This window comes from Peromyscus leucopus, chromosome 8b (genome assembly GCF_004664715.2).
Source record: "Peromyscus leucopus breed LL Stock chromosome 8b, UCI_PerLeu_2.1, whole genome shotgun sequence".
In the NCBI taxonomy this organism is placed as follows: domain Eukaryota; kingdom Metazoa; phylum Chordata; class Mammalia; order Rodentia; family Cricetidae; genus Peromyscus; species Peromyscus leucopus.
The window spans coordinates 102,955,020-102,979,236 of NC_051086.1; the positions used below are offsets into that span (position 1 = coordinate 102,955,020).

The 24,217-nt window shown below is 56.0% G+C and overlaps 1 protein-coding gene across 4 annotated transcripts in view; it reads right to left on the reverse strand.

Moving 5' to 3' along the window:
* Positions 1 to 24,217, reverse strand: part of Rbfox3 (RNA binding fox-1 homolog 3) — a 428,898-nt gene that overhangs the window by 13,951 nt on the left and 390,730 nt on the right. For all 4 annotated transcript variants that reach the window (XM_037201310.1, XM_037201309.1, XM_028892576.2 and 1 more), the window contains 2 exons: positions 7,680 to 7,934; positions 762 to 899 (listed from right to left, as the gene is read on the reverse strand). In XM_037201310.1, coding sequence (XP_037057205.1) covers positions 762 to 899; positions 7,680 to 7,901 — 360 coding nt within the window. In that variant the 5' untranslated portion in view covers positions 7,902 to 7,934. The remainder of the gene's footprint in view (positions 1 to 761; positions 900 to 7,679; positions 7,935 to 24,217) is intronic.

Consider the following 24,217-nt stretch of genomic DNA (forward strand, 5'->3'; position numbering starts at 1 on the left):
CTGAGTGGTAGAAAGGGACCGGATGCTGGGCAGAGACAGAGGAGTTGAGGCCAGGGTGGAGACAGAAAGAAGGAACAGAGGCACACTGCATGGTCCTTTGGAGCCAGGGCAAGCCCGGGAGCTCAGGAAGCTGCCCCCTATCCTCCGGTCTTCTCCTCCACGGCAGCCCCGCCACCCACAGACACCAGCACTTGTCTTGGAGACCAGATCCAAGGCAAGCCTCCAGGGCAGCCTGGCATGGAGTTTCGAGGGTACCACCTTCTCTGGAGCCCAGCAACGCAAAATCTAGGACCACACCCAGAGGACCTGGGAAGGGCACCGCTTGGTTCCAATACATTGTATTTGCAAGTCTCCCCTCCCCTGGGGAGCCAGGACACAAGCCTGGAAGAGGAGAACCTTGTCGTCCCTAAACACACAGGAGAGGCTGCAGCTGTGTGAGGCCAGGAGGCCAGGCTGTCCATCCAAGTACCTTCTTCTGGGGAGCACAAATCTGCCTCAAGGTAGGCTGTTGGGGCACACGGGACTTTATGGGAGTGGTGGACGGATACCTGGCAGAGAACCAGGTGATGACACGAAGCTTAAGAGGCAGCCCTTACCAAACCCCTACCCTAAGCTTGGGTTCCCCTCCTTGTGCTCTGCCAGCAGATGGAGGGGAGAGCTGACTGGAACCAGATAAGAAGAATACAAGGACCCTACCTCCTCCTGGCACAGACTCTGCAATGGTGGGGTGGAGACAGAGAAGCAGGGGTGCGCACACTCACCCCGAACATTTGCCGCAGGTCGGGGTCCCTGAACCGGAAGGGGATGTTGGAGACATGTAGTCGTTTGGGCTGCTGCTTCTCCGTGGGGTCGGAAGGGTGGAGCTGCTGGCTGTCCGTCTGTGCTGCCTCGTCCGCTTGCTGCGGAGAGAAGACGAGGTCGTAAGGCGGCCCTGTGGACTGCGTGAGCCATCCTCTCTCCATCCCAACCACCCCTGGGCCAGCGATCCCTAAGAGAACCCCGGGAGACAATTCTCAAGGTTCAAATGGCAACCAAGGCCTCACCGTTCCTGTCCTGGTGAGCCTGTGAGACCACATCTCTGCTGTCAGAGCCGGCTCAGGCCTCCTTGGCCAGGTCTGCTACGAGCTCCCTCAACGCGACCCTCTGCGGAGTTCTACCCTCAGTGGCTTCTTAGCCCAATACTACTGTTGCTCTCAAAGAAGTTCTGGGAGTGAGGGCCCTTCTGGGGTCAGAATCGGACTGGTTTCACGACCTGGGTACAGTTATCCGCAAGGTGTTGCTACGCCATGCCATGGACTCCCAAGGCTCCTTCCGACCCTGGTCATGCTGCTTCACTCAACCCCTGGGGCCGCCCTTGTTGTTAGGGCTGCTCTCACACCGTCTGTCCTCATTAGACTAAACACTGGCTGGCAGAAACCGTGAAAGTTTCGGGTTTTAAGCCCACCACCCTATAGCTTGTGTCGGGGTACTGGGAGCCCAGAGGAAGCATGCCTGAGGCTCGGCCCTTGTAGACATCTTCAGGGAGGCTGGCCTTCAGTCTGACTCACTCTCAGCTTCATCTGCAGCAGCAAGGACAGACTGGCCAGCAAGCATTTCCTCAGCACTGGCTGGTGAGTGGATATCTGGACCAAGATGGTGGAGTTCACCTCCTGGATGCCCAGGCCTGAGGTCCTCATGTTCACAGCCAGGTCACACACTGGTCAGTCTACCTAGTTCTTCACTCATCCCCAAGGCCTTGGTGTCCAGGATAGGAGCTGAGGTGGCACACAGGGGGTGGGCACCCCGGCTCCCACCCTAGGGTTCCTTTTTACTACTGCCCGTTCTCCCCGTGGGACTGAGCTCAGCTACATGGTAACACTAGGCTGAGAACACACCTTCTAATGGCCTTTTTCCAATCCCAATGCCCTCTGGCCCCAATGGTTTTGACGGATCACTTCCAAAATACATCCACTGAACTCAGACTTTCTAGGGCATAGGTGGAGGTACTGGATGGTACAGAGGTAAGTGTCAGTCACTGTGGTTCCCATTGTGGCCCAAGGAGCAGAAGCAGCTGATGGGCAGCTGATGGGAGAGACACAGTGCTCCTTTCCCACGGGCTTCCAGGAAGTGCGGGTGTTCTCAGGCTATTTCAGGGTAGACTCTATTCCAGGAATGCTGATAGTATGGGTCTCCTGGAAGCGGACAGTCAGCAAGGCTGTGCCCAAGGCTACTGTGCCTGGGTCTGTGCTGTAGCTGAAAAAGATGGAGCCCAAATGGACAGTCTCCCCCAGACCCACCGTGTCTAAGAGGCAAGGGGTGGGCCTCTGGGCTCCACTTGGAGTGGCTCCCTGGCCTTCCCTGTCTCCTTTATGGAGAGGCAAACTATTCCCTTAGGTTCCCGTGTTCAGCCAGGCTTCAGGCAGCAAGTGCCCTAGGTGACCAGAGCAGAAGGCCCAGGTACAGCTGGGGTAGCGTTGGGAGGCCTGTGGGGCTGCAGAATTTACATCCAAACGTGCTGCAGATGCATCTCTGCCTTGCAACACAGGGAGGTTGATACACGGCACAGCTATGGGCGTGGGAGCCCCTGTTCCGTCCTCCACTCCTGTGGACAGCCCCACGTCTGTCTCAGCAACCAGCCCCCCGTGTCTGACCAATTTTGGTGAAGGTGTGTCTTCGGGCCCCATGCTGGAACTGTAGGTATGGCACCCCCCACCCCAGTGCCTCTGAGAGGCAGTGGGTGGTGAGAAGTCTCAGGCTTGGCAAGCCAGGAAGCTATTCACCCAGAAGTGCAGTGAGGGGGCTGGGCTTGGGCAGGAAGACGGAGGAAGACGGAGCAGCTACGGTGGACAGGAAGGTGCACGTCTGTTCTGTTCTGCACCAGGTCCACCTCTGTGGGGCGACACAGGGCAGCAGGCTGCTCTGCAGGAGCTGACTGGCTCTCCAGGTGTGCTGGGGCTCCCGGAGGAGTCTGACTCTTCACTGCTGTCCTCCTTGCTCTCAGTGCTGGTGCAGAAAGTGAATGCTGGCTAGACTCCGAAGGGACAACTGGACCCCTGGACAAAGGCAAAACTGCCCAGGCAGCCTGGGTGTTTGAGGTATGAACTCCACACTCTGTCATGGCAGGTGTGGTTCCCCTTTTCCCCGCGGAAGCCACATAGCAGGCAGCTGCAGGTGTCTACTAATTAAGTCATCTTCGTCTTGGATTGGAGGAATCCAGCCTCGTTAGGCGTCTGCAATGCTAGCTTCTGACCAGCAGAGGGCAGCAATGAGCACTCCCAGGTGGCTGCTGTAGCTCAGGAATCCCTTTCTAAGCAAGCTGGCCAGAGTGTGTGTGTGGGGGGGGGGGGGGGGGGGGGGTAAGGGGGAGGCACAGGGCTGCACTGCTGAAGCCCGGGTGTCGGGGCCTCTTTGTTTGCCCCGTCCTACTCAGTGGTGTACAGAGGCAAGTAAATGGGCTCAGCGCCTATAAAATTGTAAGGTGCGTAGAGAAACCTCTTAGTCTGATTGCATATCTCTGGCCCTGAGCAGGGGCAAGGCCTTCCTACCATTTACCACAGTGGTGTAGGTGGCCTAGCTGACCCTTCCTTCTGAGAAGTGGGTCTGCCCGCCTTCCCTCCCTCCTCCTCCTTTCTCTCCCTCCTTTTCTCCCCTCCCAGTCTTCGCTTGCAGTCCTCAGATGCAGAGAAGAAACAGGCACCATAGGCCCCAACCTCTCCCAGGATGCTGGTGGCCTTGCTTTGGTGACTTTCCAGTGCCGTATCATAGTCCGGTCATCACAGACCCTTCTGCTTTCCCATCTTGTCCCATTCAAGGCTGGGTGCCAGCTCCTGGGGCTAAGGCAAAGTCAAGAAGGCCGGCTGTTGTTTGGGTCTGTCAAGCTGTGCACAGAGGAACGAGAAGTCGCCTGGGAAGGATGAGCGGAGGGGTTCTGGGAGGGCCCTGGGCAGCCGATGGACCTGGCCACCCCATGGAATTCCACTCTGTAGCCTCTCTCTATTCCTCCTGCTCCCTTGGGGTATCCGAGAGATGACCCAGCCACTCGGCTCTGGGAGGAGGGGCTCTCTGCACGGCCTGAGGTGTCTTTCTTCTCTGAATGTTTTCCCGAAGCCCAGACCGCTTCGGCTTGGATGACGACACGCCATGCCTCTGCTGGCTGAGCACACATCTGCAGTATTCGCAGCTGACTAGCGGCACTGACTGGTCCCGGTGAGGCTGGTGAGCTGTCCCACTGGTGGCCCGGCTCAGGGGCTCATACCTTTTAACCTTCTTTCCTTCTCATCCCATGTGCCTACTCTGCTCTGCCACTGGGCAGCCAAGGAAGCAGGGACCCAAGGCTTCCCCTCTTGATGGAAGAAGCCTCATTATCCCCCACACCCAGCAGGTATACACCCAGGTGTATACCAGTCTTTCCAAGAGCTCCCGTCCAGTGTAAGGAATGGGTGTGAGCCCTCTGGGCTTCCAACCCTGGCACTCATGTGACCTGGAGTGAATGAATGAGGGCTTGGGGGGGGGGCTTCCTCCACCTGTGAGCTGGACCCTCTGTATGCCGTAGAGCTCACTGTAGCCCTATGATGATGATGACACTCAGCACTCTGTGTTGACTATGGCAGGTGGACCTGCATGGTAAGAGCTGAGAGACCCTGAATCCATGTGTAGCAGCTCAGAGCTCTCCAGCCTTCCTGCCAGGATCACAGGTGGGGTTCTCAGAAGGGACCTCCAGATGATGGGACCCCGAATAGCGGTCTCCTGTGTGGTAATGAGCAGCTTTCTTGGGAATGACCACGGGCAAAAGTCACTGGGGGTTAAGGGCAAATCTGCTGAAATGGGCCTAAGGATTTCTGAGGATCCTGGTTGCCGAAGCTGTTGGGAGTAACAGATGGTTGATGGACTGGGTCCCTCGGGGTCAGCCATCCCTCTGTTACTCGGGGTCTTTGGGCATCTTGTCTGGGAGTGGGTTGTCAGGAAGAGTCCTGAGCTGGCAGTAACAGGGGTCCCCAATTCTGAGCTGGGAACGCTCCTAAGTGGGGAACCTGGATACAGCAGGTTCAGGCCCTGTCCCAAAACAAAGAAAGCCTTTCTGAGCCAAGGTTCAGGATACATGTCTCTGAGGGATGGGGGACAAGAGGAGGCAGGTATACCAGCTGCAGGGTCACCTACTCCTCCTGTATCACCCTTGGCTTGGGAAAGGATTGTCCTTTTAGAGCTGACTTAGTGGTGAATAGGGACCAATGCTCCTCATCAGCAGAAGGAAATCTCTTGGGGGAGAGGGGCACCTATTGTGTGTGTGTCCACCAGGTACGTGGGATGATGGTGCACACACATCCTGGGAGCAAGGGTGGGCGTGGGGAAGGCACCAGGCCACTTGGAGGCCATGTCCTGGGAACTCAAGGGAGGTCCTGAGCCAGGTGGGAGAAGCTAGGTCTAGCCTCGAGCTCTGAGTGCAACTTGCCTGCCGTCCTGGTGACCCTCGATCCCAGTCTCAGGCTGCTCAGGGAAATAGCCCAGAGAAGGCCAGAGTGAGTGGAAAGAGTCCTCCAAATGTCGACATGATAGATTGGTGACACTGGACCTGGCCAGCAGAGGCTGGCTTTGCTACACGTTCGGGCAGCTCCTCTGAGGGAGGGGCTGAGCAGCTCCTGGATTCTTAGACCCAGCATACCTGTCCTCTGCTGAGCCCCTCCCAAGGTGGGTAGCTCTGCTCGCATGAGTGTCCCAAGGCCAGAGAGCAAGGCCCTCAGGCACCTGTCGTTTTTTGGAGGGGGGCATCGCTCAGTGTCCTCAATGTCTTCTTGCTAGGCTAGTACTTTCTACCTTCCCAGGTCAGAGTGGCAGCTTTGCCCTCATGGTGACCCTGACACCCTTATAGGAGCCGAACACTCCAGCAGAAAGCAGAATGGTCCAGGGTGCGTGTCCCTCAGGGCTCTGATGTTCTCTGGCATAGGCATATCCCTCGGGAAACATTTGGGTACCAAGTCTCAAAACTCAGTGTGCTCTGGGTGCTCGCACACAGCCAGTCCTCTCCCCATCCCCCAGCCCCAGCTTCCTGGCATCTCTGCCTTTGACTAGAAGAACCCAAAGGACAGGGCTGGTCACACCCTCTCTGCACCGCAGAACTGCCTCGGAGCCTGGCACTCAGCCTGTGTGATGCAGGGCAGAGAAGTTGACTCAGATCCTGGTAGTTGTGTCTGTCTGGTAGCCGCGAGGTGTCCAGAGGCCTCAGTGCTGGCTTCTGTTGTTGAATTGTAAAGCTGTCTGTCCTCTCCTCATGTCATCTGTGACACTGACCTGCTTTCGACCAGGAGAAGCCCCATGGCTCATGAGAGATGCCCCCCCTCCCCGCCCCGTCGTTTGTCTGTTAACTATGGGAGAAGAACTGGGCCACGTGGCTGTAACTTATCTATGGTGAACCTCTTTAACTCTGGGGTCACCCGTCTATCTATCACGAGCATATAGAGGCTATGTGTGGACCTGGTGACTTGGAGTCAGACCTCCAATTCTATAATCCAGGGGTTTGGCTTTTCAGTCTGTGACCCACAGCTGGAAGAATCCTGGTGGCTGGGAGAGGGGGCGTTAGATGTCCTGAACTGGAGTGGGGCTTCTGCTGGCTTCTGGGTAGACTCAGGCAGGTAGTGCTGGCGAAGGAAGGAAGAGCACTGGCTGCTGGGCACGGAGCAAGGTCAGGTGCAGCCCAGGTACAGGTAGGTTGGGCAGGGGGCTGGTGGAGGAGGCCCCTGCCCGTGCACAGAGGGCAGCGTTTGGGTCTGTACAGCGTCTGTGGAGCCAGGCTGGATGGGGTAAGGACCACAGCTGGAAGCCCCCTGGGGAGACGCCAGGGTGGTGCCACTCTGCCTGGGTAGAGCAGAGAGAGCTGGCCTCCTGCCCAGGCCCTGCCAGCCAGCAGCCGGCTGCTGGGACGGAGCCAGCAGAGATGGGTAGATGAACCCAAAGCCCCGGAGCAAGGAGGGGAAGGCCCACAGGGAACGTAATGGGAAGAGCCGGAGAGGCCTGAGCCGCTGTAGCAGCAGCCAGGGCCTGGGAGGGGGCTTCAGGACAGAGCCCGGGAGAGGGCTGCGGGACAGAGCCCACCCAGGCGGCTCTGTTTTCCCACTCCTTTCTCCATGAGGAAATCTGAGAAGTGCAGCGCTCAGCACTTTTGCCTCCAAGCTGCATTACAACCGCGTAATTGAAGCTATCTGATTGGAGGGCAGCCAAGCAGGTAGATTACAAGTGATTAGAAATGATAGGGGGCCTGCAACCCAAGACAGCTCCACAGCTGCCTACCGTTCACTGCCCACCCTTGCTTTCTTCTGAGACCCTAGGCAGCCCACGCCTCTGGCCCCTACCTCCCCTTAACGGGACATCCACAGCCATCACCACCACACTTCCCACCTCTCACATGAGGTGAGAGTCTGCCTGAAGCCGGAGACAGCTCGGGGTGAGTGAGGTCACTACCCCACCCTGTGGTTCCTTGGTGGCACTTGCTCACTGAAGGGACTTGGTGTCAGATGTGGAGTTCCTGAAGTCTGGGGCCGGAGGCAGGCTTACTGGGGTGGGGATCTCTGGGGCAGATGCCCAACAATGAAGTCTGGCCCTCCTTATGTATCCAGAGGCCCTTTCTAGAAAGTTCTACTGAGCCAGCATGTACTGGGGACACTCTGCCCCACAGTTCTGGGCTGGCCAGTGTGGGAAGGGTCTCTTACCGGCACTGTCTGGGTCCCAGCGATGGGCTGTGTGCTGGCCTCCGTGCCTGGCTGCTCAGGGTGCGTCTGTGCTGGTGTGTAGAGGGTCATGCCGTGCTCTGGGGGGACTGGGGTCTGGCCGGAGTAGTCCTGTGTTGGGTGTGGTGGAGGCGGGGCATATTCAGCTGGGATTCCATTCTGAGGTGGAGGAGGGTACTGGGCAGGGGGGTAGGGCTGGGCCATCGCTTCAGGTGGAGCCGTGGCGTCCTGATTGCCCTGTAGGTAGAGAGAGCACAGCCCAGGTTAGAATCTTTTGAAGCCTGTGAGGGATGTTGCCTTTCAATTCAGTCTCTGATTTCCACACACTACTTCCCATGGCATCTCCCAGGTCCTCAGGATGGGGACCCCTAGAAGAGCTGCAGGAGGTGCCAGCTAGAGGTACCAGCGTGAGACACTCTTGGCTGTGACCACTTATACTTGTTGCACATGACCACATGACTTCAGAATTCTGTTTTCCCACCTCGATTTTAAAACAATCATCTTCTATCAAGATCATTGCAGACTCATGTGTTGCTCCAGGAATCAACCCAGATTGATCTTCACACTCTCCACCTGGTGTCCCCGAACAGCAGTGACCACTGAAAACCAGCATTCAAGGAGCACCCCCTTTCCCCTGCCACCAAGCCTCTTCCCGAATGGGGCTCCAAGCCTTGGTTTCCCACTACACGGGGTGGCTTCCTAGTTCACCTTGATGAACAGGAGCAGAACACACCCCTTCAGTGACAGGCAGCATCACGACAGGATGATCGCTATAGCCAGAAGGTCTCTGAGATCTCACTAAGATTCTTTCCTGCCCCCTTGAAAGCCTGCAGCCCAGAGAAGTGATGAACACCCCCTCGATGCTGATCCCCAACCCCAGTACCCCCCCCCTCGCAGTGATACTCAAAGCTGGTGCCTGGGTCCTCAGTGCCAGCTTCACCATGGAGCCTGCTAGCTGAGGACGCAGGTCTGGGCCCCGCCCCATGCCTCTTGGGCACTTGTGAGGAAAACTCATTACAAGCAGATAAGCAGCTCAGCGAGGAGCCCTTCCTTCAACCCGAGGCTTCTGTCCTGCAGAGCCAGGTGCAGGCAGAGCTGGAGAGGGAGGAGACTGGTTTACCCTGTGCTCTGCTGCGGGACACCGTTACTCTTCCTTGTGTGGCCACAGAGGTCCATCACCTGAGAGGTCAGGTAGTGTCTCCCGTTGGAGCAGACCCCCAAGGACACATCAGCAAGAATTCATGTCCTTGCTGAGTGACTCGGATCAGGCGTGGAAGGGGAAAGACGGGCTGCCTCCTCCCACTCATGCTCGTCCAACATGGACTCCCCTGTGGCCCACAGTACGGGGCACTTCATGTAGTGAGAACCGACTTAAGGGTGGGCACGCGGTGGCGGGGAGGTACTGGTGGGCTCGCAGGAGTCTCTCTCGTTTCCTGCTGTGTCTGTCCGACCCTTCGCCAGTTGCATGACTGACCTCCCAGCCTGGCTGTGTCCACCTCAGCCTCGGGGTAGCAGCAGGCAAAGTTTCAGCAGCAGGGCTCACCCGTACCCTCTGTTCCCCATAGCTGACCCCACGTGCCTCAATGTCCATCCTCACTGACAAGAGAGCCTCCCCCATCAGCACACACTGGGCCTTGTTCTTGCCCACACACATCATTAGGCTTCCCTGTACTCTCCAAGTAGCTGCTTTTTCTTTTTTTTTTTTTCATCTGGGGTGTGCCAGGTCCAAGCTGGGGCTGGGTTACTTTGGGAAGCAAGAACAGGCCTGCTTCACCAGGCTTGCTGAAAGCCACAGTGGTCCAGATGCTTGATCCACTGTGATGGCGCTCAAGGGGCACCCAAATGTGAAGCGTCTACAGGGCCTGGCACACCCTGTCTGTCTGGTCACTAGCCATGAGTGTTGTTAGCCTTGCTCTGCTCCCTAGAGCACCCAGGGCCAGCCACCCTAGAACAGATTCACCAAGCTGATGATAGTCTCAGGTGCCCAAGTCCCCCTCTTCCCTCCTTTTATTCTCTGTCATTTTCTCCCACTCCCCTCTCCCCCAGCAACGCTGCCTGGCCCCTTCTCTGTCTATGCAGAAGCTCACAACTGGGGCAGTGTGTAAGCTCTGAAGAAAGAGGTAGGCCTCACAACGCCTCCCCCCCCCTTGTTTTCACACCTGGACACAGCAAATCCCCTTGCTGGAGATTCCCAACTCATTGCTCCATAGTAGCTAGGTCTAGAAATCATGTCACCCACTGTTAACAGACATGCTGGCATTCAAAATGGGCAGGCGGCTCATGGATGAGGGTGTTTGCTGGAGGTCTGGGGAGAGATGGGAATGCTGGGAGGGGCTGGAGAGCATCTAGCACCCGGGATGGCCAAGGGGGAATGGCAGGATAGAGCAGGAGGCCTAAGGGTGTAGAAGGTGAGGGGGAGGCAGGGAGGGGCCTGTCAGCGGCCTGGCGGACGCCAGGGAGATCAATTCCCCTGTAAATATTTGATGAGAACCTTCACTAACTGATATGGCTGGCTTCACAGCTCCTCTCTCCACTCCTCCCGGGTGGCTTTGGCTGTGAGTCACTTCAGCTGCCTGGGGTGGGGCCCCGACTTGGGCATCTTTTTAAAGCCCTTGAGTGATGTAGTTGGATCTGAGGGCCACTTGGGACCACAGCTATCCTCAGCACGAGGAGGTGAAAATGTACAACAGGGAGGCATCACCCATTTACACCCATTTACTCTGTATCCCCTGGTCCCGGGTACCACGGTGACCATCTGCAGATGGTGAGACCTTATGCCCCGAGGAGACCAGAGCCACCTGGTGGCTTAGGGCTTCAGGCAGTCATCACTGCGTCTCCCAGGATCTGAACTCTGTCGCTGCCCTCTCCTCAAGGTCCTCCCGGGACAGGGTGCAGTTCTCCACGGAGGGCAGTGGCCTGTCGTCTCTACCTCCACCTGCTCAGCTGTGAAGTGTGGAAACAACCATCTACCGTGTATGTGGATTACATGAGCTATGTACATCCACACGCTTACCAGAATTCACTCGCCTCCCATGGCTGTACAGTTTGGTTTCCTGGTAATGTCCCATTGGAGCTGCTGTCCTGAAAGCCTTTCCATCCTGTGACACACATCCCTCTCCCTTTGCTTGATAACTCAGCATTCAGCCTGCACCCCAGGATTCAGGCCACAGTGACAGCTCCACTGGTCTACATTCCACAGCCCCCCAGCAACTCCAACTCTGCCTTTATGAACCCAGAATCCAACCACTTAGACCAAGTCGGGGCTTCCACTCTGCCTTGTCCCTCCAGACTTCCTGCTTCTGTTCTAGCCCCTACCGTCTGTTCCCCGTGGAGTGAAACCCCAAGTCATCACAGCACCTCGAATTCCTGCTCATAGTCTTTGCCCCCTCTATTTATCCTCTGGCTTGTTTTGTTCAGATGCAAATGTCCCTGCTGCTCCATGCACATCTAGCTCCCGGCTCAGGTCACTCACTCTTCCCTCAGACCTCTGGGGTGCTCTCATGTTCTCAGTACTGAATTTTCAGGGAGGCCTTTGTAAGTCAGGGTCCCTGGATTGACACTCACCATTCCTTGACCCACATTCTCCTCAGTCTGGGAGCCTGCACCCAGATGTTTATCATCTGGAGTCACTGTCTGTCCCCTGCCCTACATAGGATGTGGTCTCAGGGGGACAGGCATGATGTCTGCCTTGCTGCCCTGACTCTCCGGTGTCACAGATCCATGTGCCATGCAGGTAAACGGTGACAAAGAGGTGTCAGTGAGGAAAGAACAGATTTAAGTGGAAGAAAAGGGGTGTCTGTGTAGACACAGTCACCCATTGACTTATCTTTGTGAAGTGCTCAGAGTTCTTGCCCAGAAGATGGCCCCAGGTGTCACCCTCCTCTAATGGTCAAGAAGCCCTAGCTTAGGACCATGAAGCTTGCTCAGCACCTTCAGGACTCAGGATTTTGGGGGACTTCACTGGAAACCTCCACTCCCACTTTGTAGCACCAGCCCAGGATCCTCACTGTCTCCCCCATGACAGACACCACAGCGGCCATGTTTACAGAAGGGTCAAAGTGCACAGAGTGGGGACTGTGTCAGAGATCTGTCACCTGCATGGCTTCTGAAGACTGGGTGCGAGACTGGGAGGGTTTGTAGGTGGAATAGGGCAGCCTGTGGAGGTAAGCTGGACCCGGGTGGACTCAACTCATTCCAGCAAGCTGGGAACATTCTAAACAGCTCCAGGTGAGCAGGCTCACGTCACTGGCTGGAAACTGGCTCCATGACAGAAGCCCCCAGAGCTGGGGCTTTGTGAGGAGAAAGGGTATCCCAGGTCAGGCATTCATCAGCACATTTGGAATAGCTCCCTCAGCTCATACCACAGGCACATCCCAGTGCTGACCCGGGGCTTGATGTTGGGCAAGATAAATGATACCAACTATGGTGTCTACAACACCTGGACTTTGTGATTTTTAATTAAAAAATTTATTATTGTGTGTATACATGGAGTGGATGGGGGTGTGTACACCACAGCATGCGTACGGAGTACGTCAGTTCTCTCCTTTCACCTTTATGTGGATTCTGAGGGAACTCAGGTCATCAGGCTTTTGTGACTAGGGCCTTGACTCTCTGAGCCTTCTCGTCCACCCTCAGTGTTTTGAAATGATTTGATTCCAGCAGTATTTGTGGGAATCCTCCTTGAAGGTGGGGGTCTGAGATGAGTCTGTGTCCTTGAGGGGTCTCTGGTCCAGGGGTATGCTGTTCCAGACAGTACCGTGAAAGCTGGATGGTGAGGTCTTCAGGGAGCCTCTGTCCACCCCTGAAGGACTCAGGGTGATGCACAGAGGGCTGGAACTGGCTTGGGTGTGGGAAGTAGGCAGGGGCTTGGGCTACAAGTATCTTGTGTCTGCCTCACCAGACCCTGTGGATCCTTTCCTGCCTTGAGCTCTGAAAGACAGGTGCGCCTTGTCCTCTGGCTTCCAGGTGGTTGAGGTGGTGGGGCGGTCAGTCTGGGTGGGACACTTCCTCCCCGGCCTCCTCTCATGGAAGTCCTTCTCTGAGTCTCCCTCCTTCACTGCTTCTTCCTCTAGCGGCCAGTCCTAGGCCCCTGCACTGTCCCTGGTGGGCCTTCTATGTGCCCCCTAGACTCACCAGGAGTGAGAGCTACCTGCACCTCTTGGGTCCTAGTGACACATGGAATAGAAGGTCCCTCTGCTCTGGGATGGGAAGACCTTGTAGCTAACTGCCAATCCCAGCAGCTTGGCCTGGGCACTTGCATTTGGATAGCCATGCCTTTGAATCTGGACCCCAAGCAGTGGCCCATCACCTCCATAGCTGGATGGGCCTTTTTTGGTTCCTAGCTGTGGAATGGGACAATGACTTGTCCCCCGTAAGGGCCCTTCATCTGCAGGGTTTGTGGCTAAGGAGGCTGCAGTCTATGTTTGCATTGCTGGCCCGGCTCCCCAGCCTGTGTCCTGCTGTCCGCATGTAGGGTGCCAGGCAAGGGAAGGTGCTCAGGGTGTGTGCTGATGGAGCGGACAGAAAGTTGGAGGGCTGACAGCAGCTGGAGCTGCTCCCCAGACAGCTGGCCACTTGCCCTCTGCAGCCCTGCTGGCTCTCTCTGCTCTGAGGCCCTCCAGGACAATTAAGATAATTGCTCTCGGATTCCTCACCCCCGGAGAGAGGGTGCCGCCTGCCCAAGGTCCACTGGCCATGCTGTTGGTGGGGGGTGGGCACCAGGCCATTTCTCCCCAACCCTGGGCAAAGCCTGCTCTAGGCCAGCGAAAAAGGCAGCACCGGGGAGCCACAGCCTCATCACCAAACTGCTACAAGGGTCCCTGTCCTGTGTTACTTACGTCCCCTAAGATTGATCCCCACTGCATGTCTGTGCCTGCAAAAGCACGGCCCCGCATGGCCACCTACTACTCATTTAATCCACATGGTGGCTTGAAGGAGTGGACACTGGGGCCAGAGGCATGTGGTCAGGGAGCAAGAGACTCCCCATTCCCAGCCCCACCCCCACCGTATTGGCCATGGGAATGGGGTCATGCACATCTGGAGGGCTGATGAGAAGAGGGGCTGGGTCCTACCACGAGAGGAACTAGCATGGGATGGTAAGGTGTCAGCCTTCCAAACCCCAGAAAGAGGCGAGGGCAGAGAGCGCCCCACGTGGGGCAGGTGCTGCGGCTGCAGGATGACATGTCAAAGGGCTGAACTGGAGGTGCCTGCTCTGAACTCCCTGAGCTACCCAAGCCTTTGAACAATTCAGGGTCTGCGAGGCGGGCTGGCTGCCCGGGGGGGCTAACCACCAGCAAGTGGGTGCTCTGGGTTCTAGTCTGGGTGCCCGTGACTCATTCGGGTGTTATGATGGTTGACTGGTTTGACTGACCTAGGAGACACCCCAGGCATGTCTGTGAGGGTGTTTCCAGGGACATTTCACTGAGGAAGGAAGACCCATGCTGAATGTGGGCGACACCATTCCTTAGGCTGGTGTCCTGAACTGAGCGAAAAGGAGAAAGGGACATTCATCTTCTCCACTTCCCGATGGCAGATGCAATGTGTCCAACCACCTCCTGCTCCTGCCACCATGCCTTCCCATGATGCACTAGGCCCTCAAACTGTGCCCCAAATAAACCTTTCCATACTAAGGTTGATTTTTTTCTTGTCACAGTAACAGGAAAATTAATTAAAACCAATGACAGCTTTCTGCTCTCCCCAGCATGAAAGCAGGGATGAACCTGCCCCAGGCCCCACCCGAAGGGGGTACTCATGTGGGGCTGGGCCCATCTCTCTGGACACCAGGCATTTGTGCACCACTGTCTCTGAGCAAATTAAATACTACTTCAGTTCCCAAACCTTCCGACAGAAGTTGACAATAAGAGACCCAGCCCAACCTGTCACTGCCAGTGAGGGGGTTCCTTTGGCTACACCACTCATATAGCTGAAATCTTTTCCCCAGAAACCTCTGGCATACATCTAGGTCTACACAAAGATCACAAATTTGTCCTCTGTAGGTCGAACCTCTGATGAGCAGAAGAATCTATCTAGCACAGCATTACCCAGCTTAGCTGGTCTTTGCATAGATCCAGGAGTTGAATATCGCCCACTAGCGCTCAGGTGAAGAATTGCAGGTAAATGGAACCTGACAGGCATCTGGTCCAGATCTCTGAATCCACACCTAGCATCTCCAGAATGTGGTGGTAGTGCCTACGCTGGGGCACTGTCTCTTGCCCTGGGCTGAGAGTCACGTCTTTTCTTGATGCCCACCTGTAGAGGGGGAAGCTCAGAGGTGCAGTCCATGTGTGCTCAATGGTCCTGGTTAAGAGCAGATGTAGGCCTTTAGGGGCTACTGGATGTGATATGACAAGGAACAAGAAAACTGATGCCTAGAGAGGTCAAGGAGCAGAAGTAGGTGGTAGGGTAAAGCAGAAGCTAGAAAATCTTAGGGGTGACATTCCTATTTTCTTTTCTCATTCAAATGGCACATTACAGGACAGTACAATTTTAGGGACAAAGAAAATGTTATCTAAGAGGTATGGATATGCTGATGTCCAGGGAAGACACCCGGCAGCCATGGGCACCATCCCTGGTGAGCCCATGTCAGAGGTCTGCCTGTGTCCCTGCTGCCACACTGCTGGGTTGCCATGGCTCTGGAGAAGGCATCCTATTGTGATCACGGGGCTCCAGGCAGGATTGGCAGAGTAAGCCTGCTGCCAGGGGACTCGCGTCCCTAGATCCCAGGAGAGCAGAGAAGGGGCTGAGCTCATTGGTCTGTTACCTCACAAGTGTTGGTGCAGCACTGTTGTCCTATACCAACCAGACAGCGAGTGGTGGTGCAACACCGCTCTCCACACGCGTTCCACATTCCACTTGGTGCCGGGCCCCTGGTGCCTGGAGGACAGCAGTAAGCTGAGGTTTGCCCAGGCAGTGGTCACCTGGGCATATGCCCAACAAGCATGAAGAAATCAGAGCTGCACCACCCCACTGGGGCGTATCAATAACCTCTCTTCTGGGGCGGAGGGTGGAGGTGGTGGTGGCTGCCCTTAACACTGGGACCTCCTGTGTGGCCCCATGACAGCAGGATGCTCCTGCATCAGCACCAAGCATCCCTTTGGTGACTCACACAAGGGTTCCCTGAGGAACAGGCAGGGATGCTGTTTTCCTCTGGGTATGGAAATGAGCCTCAGCGGGATGCTGGAGGGACTGAAGAGGTACCAGGACTCAGCTTGGCCTTCAGCTGGAGGTGGCTGGTAGAAGGGGAGGTGGGAGGCCTAAGAGGCCACAGCCTGCGCTCTCTCCCAGGCTCTTGTATTCTGCCTCAGTTGCTTCCTTAGCACAGAAGCAAGCTACCTCTGCGGCTCACAGTCTGTGCTGGTTAGTTTTTGTCAACTTGACACTAACTGGAGTCACTTGGGAGGAGGGGACCTCAACTGAGGGACTGCTTCCATCAGACTGATCTACAGGATGTATGTGAGGTGTTTCCTTTTGTTTTTTAAAATTTGCATTTTCTTAATTGCTAAATGATGTAGGAGGGCCCAGCCTACCATGGGTGGTACCATACCCGGGGAGGTGGTCCTGGATTGTACAAGAAAGCAGACTGAGGAAGCCAGGAGGAGCAAGCCAGTGAGCAGTGTTCCTCCTTGGCCTCTGCTTCAGGTCCTGCTTCCAGGTTCCTGTTTAAGTTCCTGTCTTGGCTTCCCTCTGTGATGGACCGTAACCTGTATGCCGAAGCAAACTAGAACATGGGTCTTGATTCCATGTTCCAAGGCTCCGGTGGTACTAGATGGAGGAGGTTCCATGGAGAGGAGGCCATCCTGGGTGGCCAAGAGAGCCAACAGGCGGCAGAGGTAGGTGGATCAGTGAGTCCTGGAGACTGGGGACAGGGGGAGACACCGGCCCCTCCCTTCCATTCAGCGCTCCCCAGATGCCCCTTTCTAGAGTAAACTAGCCATCAGGACCTACACAGATCTCCTTTTCTGGTCTGCAGGGGGCACCCTGAGGATCAGAGTGTGCAGATGTGCCATAGGCCACCATGCCAAGGTGAAGAAGTACAAGCATCAGCAATGTTTAGGTCCAAGGTACTGAGACTAAAGCTTCAAAGAACAATAGGGCCCATGCAAGGGCCTGGGGGGGGGGAGGATCCTTTTCAGCTCGAGCCTTTAGAATGTTCTAGAACCTCAGCTGTTGAGTACGGAGCTCTAGAGACTCTGAGTTCAAGGGCATAGCCCTCACCCCACTCAGGCATGCAGCAGGTGCTCAGGACAGGCTGATGGTGACCATTGACTGTGGTGGCAACCATTGGTTGAGTAAGAACGCACGGGTTTCAGCACTGGGTCAGGTTATAATAACATGGACACCTTTAAACACAGAGCAGTCCCCTGAATTAGCATTTTCCATATTAGTATAGACACTCTGAGCAGGCAGGTTTCTTGCCCAAAATACACACAGCCAATATATGGTCAACCTAGGATTTTAAACCAGGCCTGCTTGATTCAGACACATAACTCTACTTGATAGGTATGGACCACTGTTCAAATATGAATATATGAATAAGACGGTGTACCCTCTGTGTCCTCAGGTTTCTGCTCTGTGGATGTCCTGGCTGAGAATCGCTAGGGCTGTATGTATCAGGAAGACAGTGGTGTGCTGGGAAACATTTAAGATGAGCTTGGAGGATGTCACTCTGCCATAACATCTGCCCATTTCCCTGGTGTAAATGCTTTGGTATGACCACTTCACGCTCCCAGTATGAAGTCACTCAAGGTGCCCAATAGGACAGACTTCCAAGTCACATGTTCTCCCCTCCTCTCCAGTCTACCCTGTCCCAACAGCCCACTTCGTATCATTAATTAGGGCTGTGGGACCCACTGTCACACCACATATTACTCTGTCAAGGGCTCATTTATGTCTCATCTTCTCCATGAAGGCTTCAGAGCCCATGTTGACCATGTCCCAGAGGACCCCGGTATAATGAAGGTCTTCCTTTGTCTCTGGAACCTAGAGGGACTTGGGGCTGACCTAGGCAGAGCCTCACTCAGTGGCCAGGCCCTGGAGCCCTCTGTCACTCAGCAGATTAATTTACCACTTGCTGCCATCGAGGAGAACCGGAGGCCCCTGCTGCCTTCACTCTGCTGGACCCTGCTTCCGACTCCTCTCCTTTCTTTCTGCGTCACACTTCCGGGTTTCCTAGGAGGCCTCGGGGATCTCACGGTGTTACGGAGGTCAGTGGGTGGGTGGTGGACTGAGTTACTCACTGGATGGGTGATGGGTCTTCTGCAAAGCCAAGGCTATGTGTGGAGCCTGCTCAGCAGGTCCCAGGGCTGTCCAGCTTTGCACGGGGCCCGTGCACACTTGTCTCCGGACACAGTTCCCTGCAGCATGCTGAGCACTCCACCTCAGCCCAAGCTTGGCACGGGTTGGGTGGCCCCTCTGGCTCTGGTCTCCTTGCTGCTGCGGCAGGACCTCTGTGTCTTGGCTCGTTTCCTTGCCAGACCTGAGGTCACATCAGGATGTGTCCAAAGGGGCCGAGCACCTGTGAGGCAGCATGTTTACGTGTGCCACCTGTTTCATGGTCCTGTGTGCACACTCCACGGGCCCAGGCGCACTGCATGTTGTATGGGTTCCATGTGACTATGAGTCCCATGGGTGCTGTGTGTTCTGCGGGCTTGGTGTGTTCCATAGGTTCAGTGTGCACCGGGGTTTCACGTGTATCTCATTTTCTCTGGGATGAATGTGCACTCCATGTGTCATGGACTCTATACACACTGCCTCTATCACAGGCTCCATGTGTCCTGTGTGCTTCCTGGGCTAAGTATGCATTGCCTGACTCATGGGCTGCATGTACCCTGCATGCTCCATGGGCACTGTGCAGTCTTGGGCACAGAACTCAGGAGGTCTGCACTCTGGGAAACGCCCTGTTTACATTGTTATCGGCTGCATCTCCACTCATGTGTATGACCAAAGGCACAGGGACAAGTGTGACCTGAGTGTCATCTTCGGTGTCTTCCCACCTCCCACAGTCACCTCAGCACCTTCTGGTTTTCACGTTCACTGGGCTGTAAATCCAGAGTGCTCCCGACCAGCCTGACGTCTCTCAGCCTCGCCCTGGCATCCCACAGACCTGCTTTCTCTTCTAACTGTATTTCAATCTAATTGTTTCTCTTCATAATCTCACGAGTTTTATTCTGTGATTTAAGGCCATTTTTCAGAGAGAGCTGGTGTACTTCAGCAGGTGCCAAGGGGGTTCCAGGAACAAGACGCACTGGGAACTGCTGGCTCTGTTGGAGCCCTTTGCCTAGCTACTGACAGATGCCCAGGATAGAGGCTAGCCCCAGAAGAATTCTACCCCAATGCCGACAGCCTCTCAGTCCAGCCCCTTTCTGCTTGGGGCTGGCATAGATCTCAGCTGAAAAGCCCCAGGCCAAGGGAAGGATTTTCGCACGATTAGGCGGTAATTCCTTCCAAGCTCATGGCATACCAATCACACGGAATGAAGCGCCATAAATCCCCTCTCCCCCAGCCTCACTGTCTTGCCTGGGGAAATGAGCCAGGAGCCAGAGCCATCTCGCTGATGGCTCTGGGAAGACAGTGGCTAGGGCATGCAAAGACAGGCTTTACCCTTGACTGCCAACCAAGCCGATGGGGAGGAACTGTGCCCCTCCTCTGGGGCTCTGTAGGGTGTGAGGCCACTGGGCTGGGGTGAGCACTGAGCCTGGGTGGGATCTCAGTAGGGCAGATGGTGTGTGAACAAGCACCATGTTTGGGGTCAGCTAGGGAACCCAGCGAACTGGGCCAGTCCCTACCCCGGTAAGGAGACACCTCTATCCCTTTCCTGCAAGTCTCTCAGCAGTACCAAGTCTGACCTACAGCTCACTCTGTGCACACCTACAGGTACTGCCACAAGGATCTCTCTGGGGACAGTCAAGGCCACGGTCAGCAGGTAATGGTGTCTGTGGCTGGTCTGACAGACTAAACTACCAGCCATGCCAGAGCAAGTGGACACGGAATCTGGAGTGGGGATTAGGGCCTCTCTTCCTGTCCCCTAAGAGAACACTGGGAGCAGGTGGCTGCCCACTCATCTTCCCACCGGCTTTCCCTCTGGTGGCTAAAAGACTCTCAAGAGGGCTGGCAAGAAGGAAGAAAAGGAGGTACGAGGCATACAAGGAAGGTCACAGCGTTGGGTACAGAGCATTCCTGACTCAAGACCTAAGAGAGTTCCTGGAAGAGCAGACCCCGTTCTCAAGACGGCCCTCTTCACTATGGTGTCCTAGAGTGCTGGTCCCACAGAGCTCTGTGCCCTGGTCCCCCTAACTTCCTAACAGTGCTCAAAATGGGGCTCTGCCCGATTCAGAGAGGTTCAGTGATGCTCCAGGGGTGGCTGGGGTTCCACACCTGGCCCGAGTCACACGGCCATATGGTGAAGTGGCCAAGGTCAGTGCCTAGGACTCCAAGGCTGTGCCACACACACAGGGCTCTTTTCCCTTCAGGGAGGCTGGCTGACTTCACATGGGTTAGGGCATGACAGAAGCCAAGGGAAGCTGAGCCTTTGCCCATGCTCAGAGTGAAGAGGGCCAAGGTTCAGAGATACCTGTGGACCGTCAAGGCCTGGGGCTGGTGAAGGGAGCCAGGGTAATGTGCAGACATGTTGGAGGTGGAAAGATGAAAAACCAGAGGGGAGGTATCCGCAGCCGAGCTCACCAGTTCCCTGTACGCATCACGGCAGATGATCTCACAGTGCGTCCTGGCCCCCAGCTGCACTTCAGTCCACTCCACCAAGAACGGTTTGCTGAAGCCCACCCCGTGACAGCAAACAGTGCCTTCCAGTGTCCTGTCCACCCTGTCACAGTGAAGAGAGCCACCCAGTGTCCTGCCTACCCCTTCCCAGCCTCCCAGAGTCATGTCCTAGACAGCCTACAGAGATTCTCTGCTGAAGCCGCAGGCCTCCTCCAATCCTCCCCGACATTCTGGAGGCCGTGCAGCACCTCCTCTAGGAAGCCCTCCAAGCTCTCCCTCCCCACTGTCACCTCCACGTTGCATATTTTCCTCCTTGCTCCAGGCTTGCCAGGAAGGTGCAAACAAATGTGAGCGCCGGCAGACTGACCAGGGAACGCCAAGCCTGACTCAGGGTGGGGGTGACAAGAGCCAAAGCTCCCTCCCCAGAGAGGTAAATTAGAGGACAAAGTGAGGAGGGTCAGGTGAGAGGGCACAGAGAACCACCCGGTCCCTGGATCATGTTCTCCCAAGGTCCCTTGGCAGCTTGCTCTACACCCCAGGATGAGCCCTCTTCCAAGCACAGAGGCACCTTGCAGTTGTTTCCTGCACATCCCTTAGGGAATATTAGCATCATTAATTACCTGTGGTCTTCATTTAGCAAATGGAACAGGATATTAAGCATGGTGCCCAGGACATGATGGTGGCCAGTGGGATGGAGGCAGGAGGGGGTACCGGCAGGAAGCTGGGCAAGCAGGACCTACCTAGGAAGCAGCCCAGTCTGTAGAGCAGCCCCGGTCCCTCCCACAATGCCCTCGGGCTCCCCGCATCCCCTTTCTAGCTACAGTGAGCCCTGGAAGGACACTGAAACAACAATTTGCAAAATGTAATTAGGAAGGGAAATTTCCTAGCAACGAAAATTATGTAACTCATCTCACAGCCAAACACCCACCCGCTGGATTTCGGTTTGAGAAGTTAGGGTCTATTTGATAACACCCCCGGTGGGCTCTTCTTGCCTAGAATGCACAGGAGTTGGGGCTGGGGTAGCATCTCTGGGAGGGGAAGAGGGCACTTATGCACTTAGATATGCCTATGCCTTTTACACACACCACTGCGACACTGCTGGGACGGGGGGAGCTCTCCCTTCTGTGATGAGTTCAGTGGCACCCCCTTGTCAAGAGCCCCCAGAAATGCAGATGTGCTGAGCTTGACCCACCCACTTGGACAGACCTGTGACGACTGCAGACCTGCTGCTGTGCTCACAAGCCACATGTGCCCACGGTAGGGCTAGGACTCAGGCTCCCTGACCCAGCTGAGGCCACCCTGGTGCTGAGGTGACAGCGTGTGGCAGGGAGGAACTTCCATGAGGGGCTGAAGTAGAGAAGGGAGACGCTTTGGCCTCAGCCTGGGGAAGCATCTCTGAACAGATGATGGTGGCCATGGGCAGATGCTGGCCTTTCCAGAGCAGAGGATAGCCTCCACCAAGGCTCAGAGAAATACAGGACCGGTTTTTGAGTCCATTGGGCAGTCCCAGGCACCCCCACTGTCAGACAGGGCTTGTGGGTGCCTGACAGGAGGCTGACCCTGACTAATCCTGTGGACAATGAGGGTCTGGATGGGAAAATGCGTCACAGGTGAGTGGCCCTGTACAGCACTTGGATCCCTGGAGCCAAAGTGATTCTTTCCCCAGCCTGTGACACACACGCCTTCAGCTCACGTCAAAGACCGAGGCAGCGTGTGGACCCAGCAGTGTTCAGCTTGGGACTGAGTGAGATAAGGGTGGTGGTGACCTGTGGGGAAGAAGCCATGGCCGTTCTAGGTGACCCCCAGCTGCCTGTCTTAAGTGGGGACACCCTGCTTTCAGCTGGCTCCCAAGGCCCATGGCTCATGGGCTTGAGCCCCTCCCACCAACAGGGTGGAGCTTCCAGGAGATGTCTGGGCAAAAGGCTTTCTGTAGGCACTATCCAAGGTAGCAGGGGCCTGGGGGGATGCCAGGGCCACGGTCCCTTCTCAACTCCGTACTGGTGCTCTATAGGGCTGTGCCCTGCCAGTGTCCTTAGCTGTTAGGCGGTTATCCTCACACACCTACCTCTGCCCTTCATCTCTCGTACCCAATGCTCCTGCTCTCCTCCCATGACCATGGCAGAAGCCAGGACAGATAGATGGAGATGCTGGGGCCGGAGGTATGCAGGGTTGGAGGCCCTCCCACATCAAGGCAGGATGGTGTCACAGCCTGCTCAGAGCTGGCAGCTTCGGGGCAGGGACAGGCTTCTTTTCCTGGTGTCAAACCCAAGACACCAAGTCTCTCTGCAGTTTGGGCCCCTTTGTCCCTGCTTGGAATGGCTACCAGCCAGGAGTGGAGGCTGCATCTGCCTCCTCCAAAGCCAGATGGGTGACGATAAGTAGCTTGCTCCCTGGGATCTGCCTGCTGCGGGTTTCTGCTGCCCCACAGCCAAGATTGAGTCTTAGCTCATCTTGCTCTCCTCGGAGTGGGCCTGGCAGTCCCTGCAGCATATGGACAGTTGGCACTGCCACCCTCCGCTGGCTCCCTGTGGGCTTCTGCAGCTGAGAGCGGTCTAGGCACAGTAGGGGTGTCACAGGGGTCATCCCATCCCAGACTGAGAGCTGACTGGAACCTGGACTGCCGAGTTAAGATTGGGAACCAGCATGACAACTTGGGCTGGCATGGGCAATAGCTGGTACATGAGAAGGCAGAGGCCAGGGTCTGGGGAAGGCAGGAAGAGTCCGAGAAGACACAATCCTCACTAGGTCAGGGTGGGACCACTTGTGCTGAGGACATGGTGCTATTTTACGAGTTGAACTTGCCAGGCTCTTAAGACCCGACCCATCTTGTCTAAGCTCTGCTCACAGGGGGCAGCCTCGCCAGGTAAAAAGGGGTGAGAAGGTTCCAGAAAAGCACTGGGACCCTGTCATGCCTCCCAGGGGGAAGTGCGCTAATCCAGGGACCCCACAGATGCTGTGAGGGTAGCACCCCATGTCTGCAACCTCAAAGAGTCCTCAAGCAGGCAGGTGGGGCAGGGACCCAGGGGAGCTGGGAGCCAGCTACGTCAGCTCTCATCTAGACCTGCTCTGTCCCTGTGAATTGGGCCAGTGATTCCCAGGAGGCAGGAGACAGCTGCCTCAGGGAAGGCCTGTGCCATCGCAGACTGGAGCCAAGTGGATGATCCTCCACACGGGCACAGTCTGAGTCTGCAATGTCCCTTTTCACCCATGTGTTGAGGCTTGGGTGTCAGCTCATGCAGCTAAGGTAGTGGAAAGTGGGGAAAGGAAGTTAGGACACTGGAGACATGGCATGGGGGTGGCGGAGGGCGTCTTCCCTCTCTTTGCTACTCCGATGCCACAAGGTGAGCAGCTCTACCCTGACACCCACTCCCTACCATGATGTCCTGCCTCACTTTAGACTCCCAAAACCACCTCAGAAGCCACGAGCCAAAATAAACATTTACCCATTAGAGTTGTTGGCCTCGAGTATTTTGTCACAGTGACAGGAAGCTGAGGAACACACACACTGATAAACAAGGTCCTTCCCTGGGGACTCAGGGTTGGCCACTCAGCCATGCACTTCCAAGCTCTGCACCGTCAGACGTCCCTGGTGTGACAGGGACCCGGGGCCTCCCTCCGGTCACCAGTGTGCCTGTGCTCTGCTCTGAACCCCTGTGAGGGCCCACACAAGGCTCTGTGTTAGACATACACTTGGGCCCACACTGCGCACTCCCTCAGGTCGCTAGGTGGAGGGTGGGGCAAGCCCCTCAGAAGTGCTGACCCTGGTAGCCCTCACATTACCCTTCACATGTGCACACGCACGCACG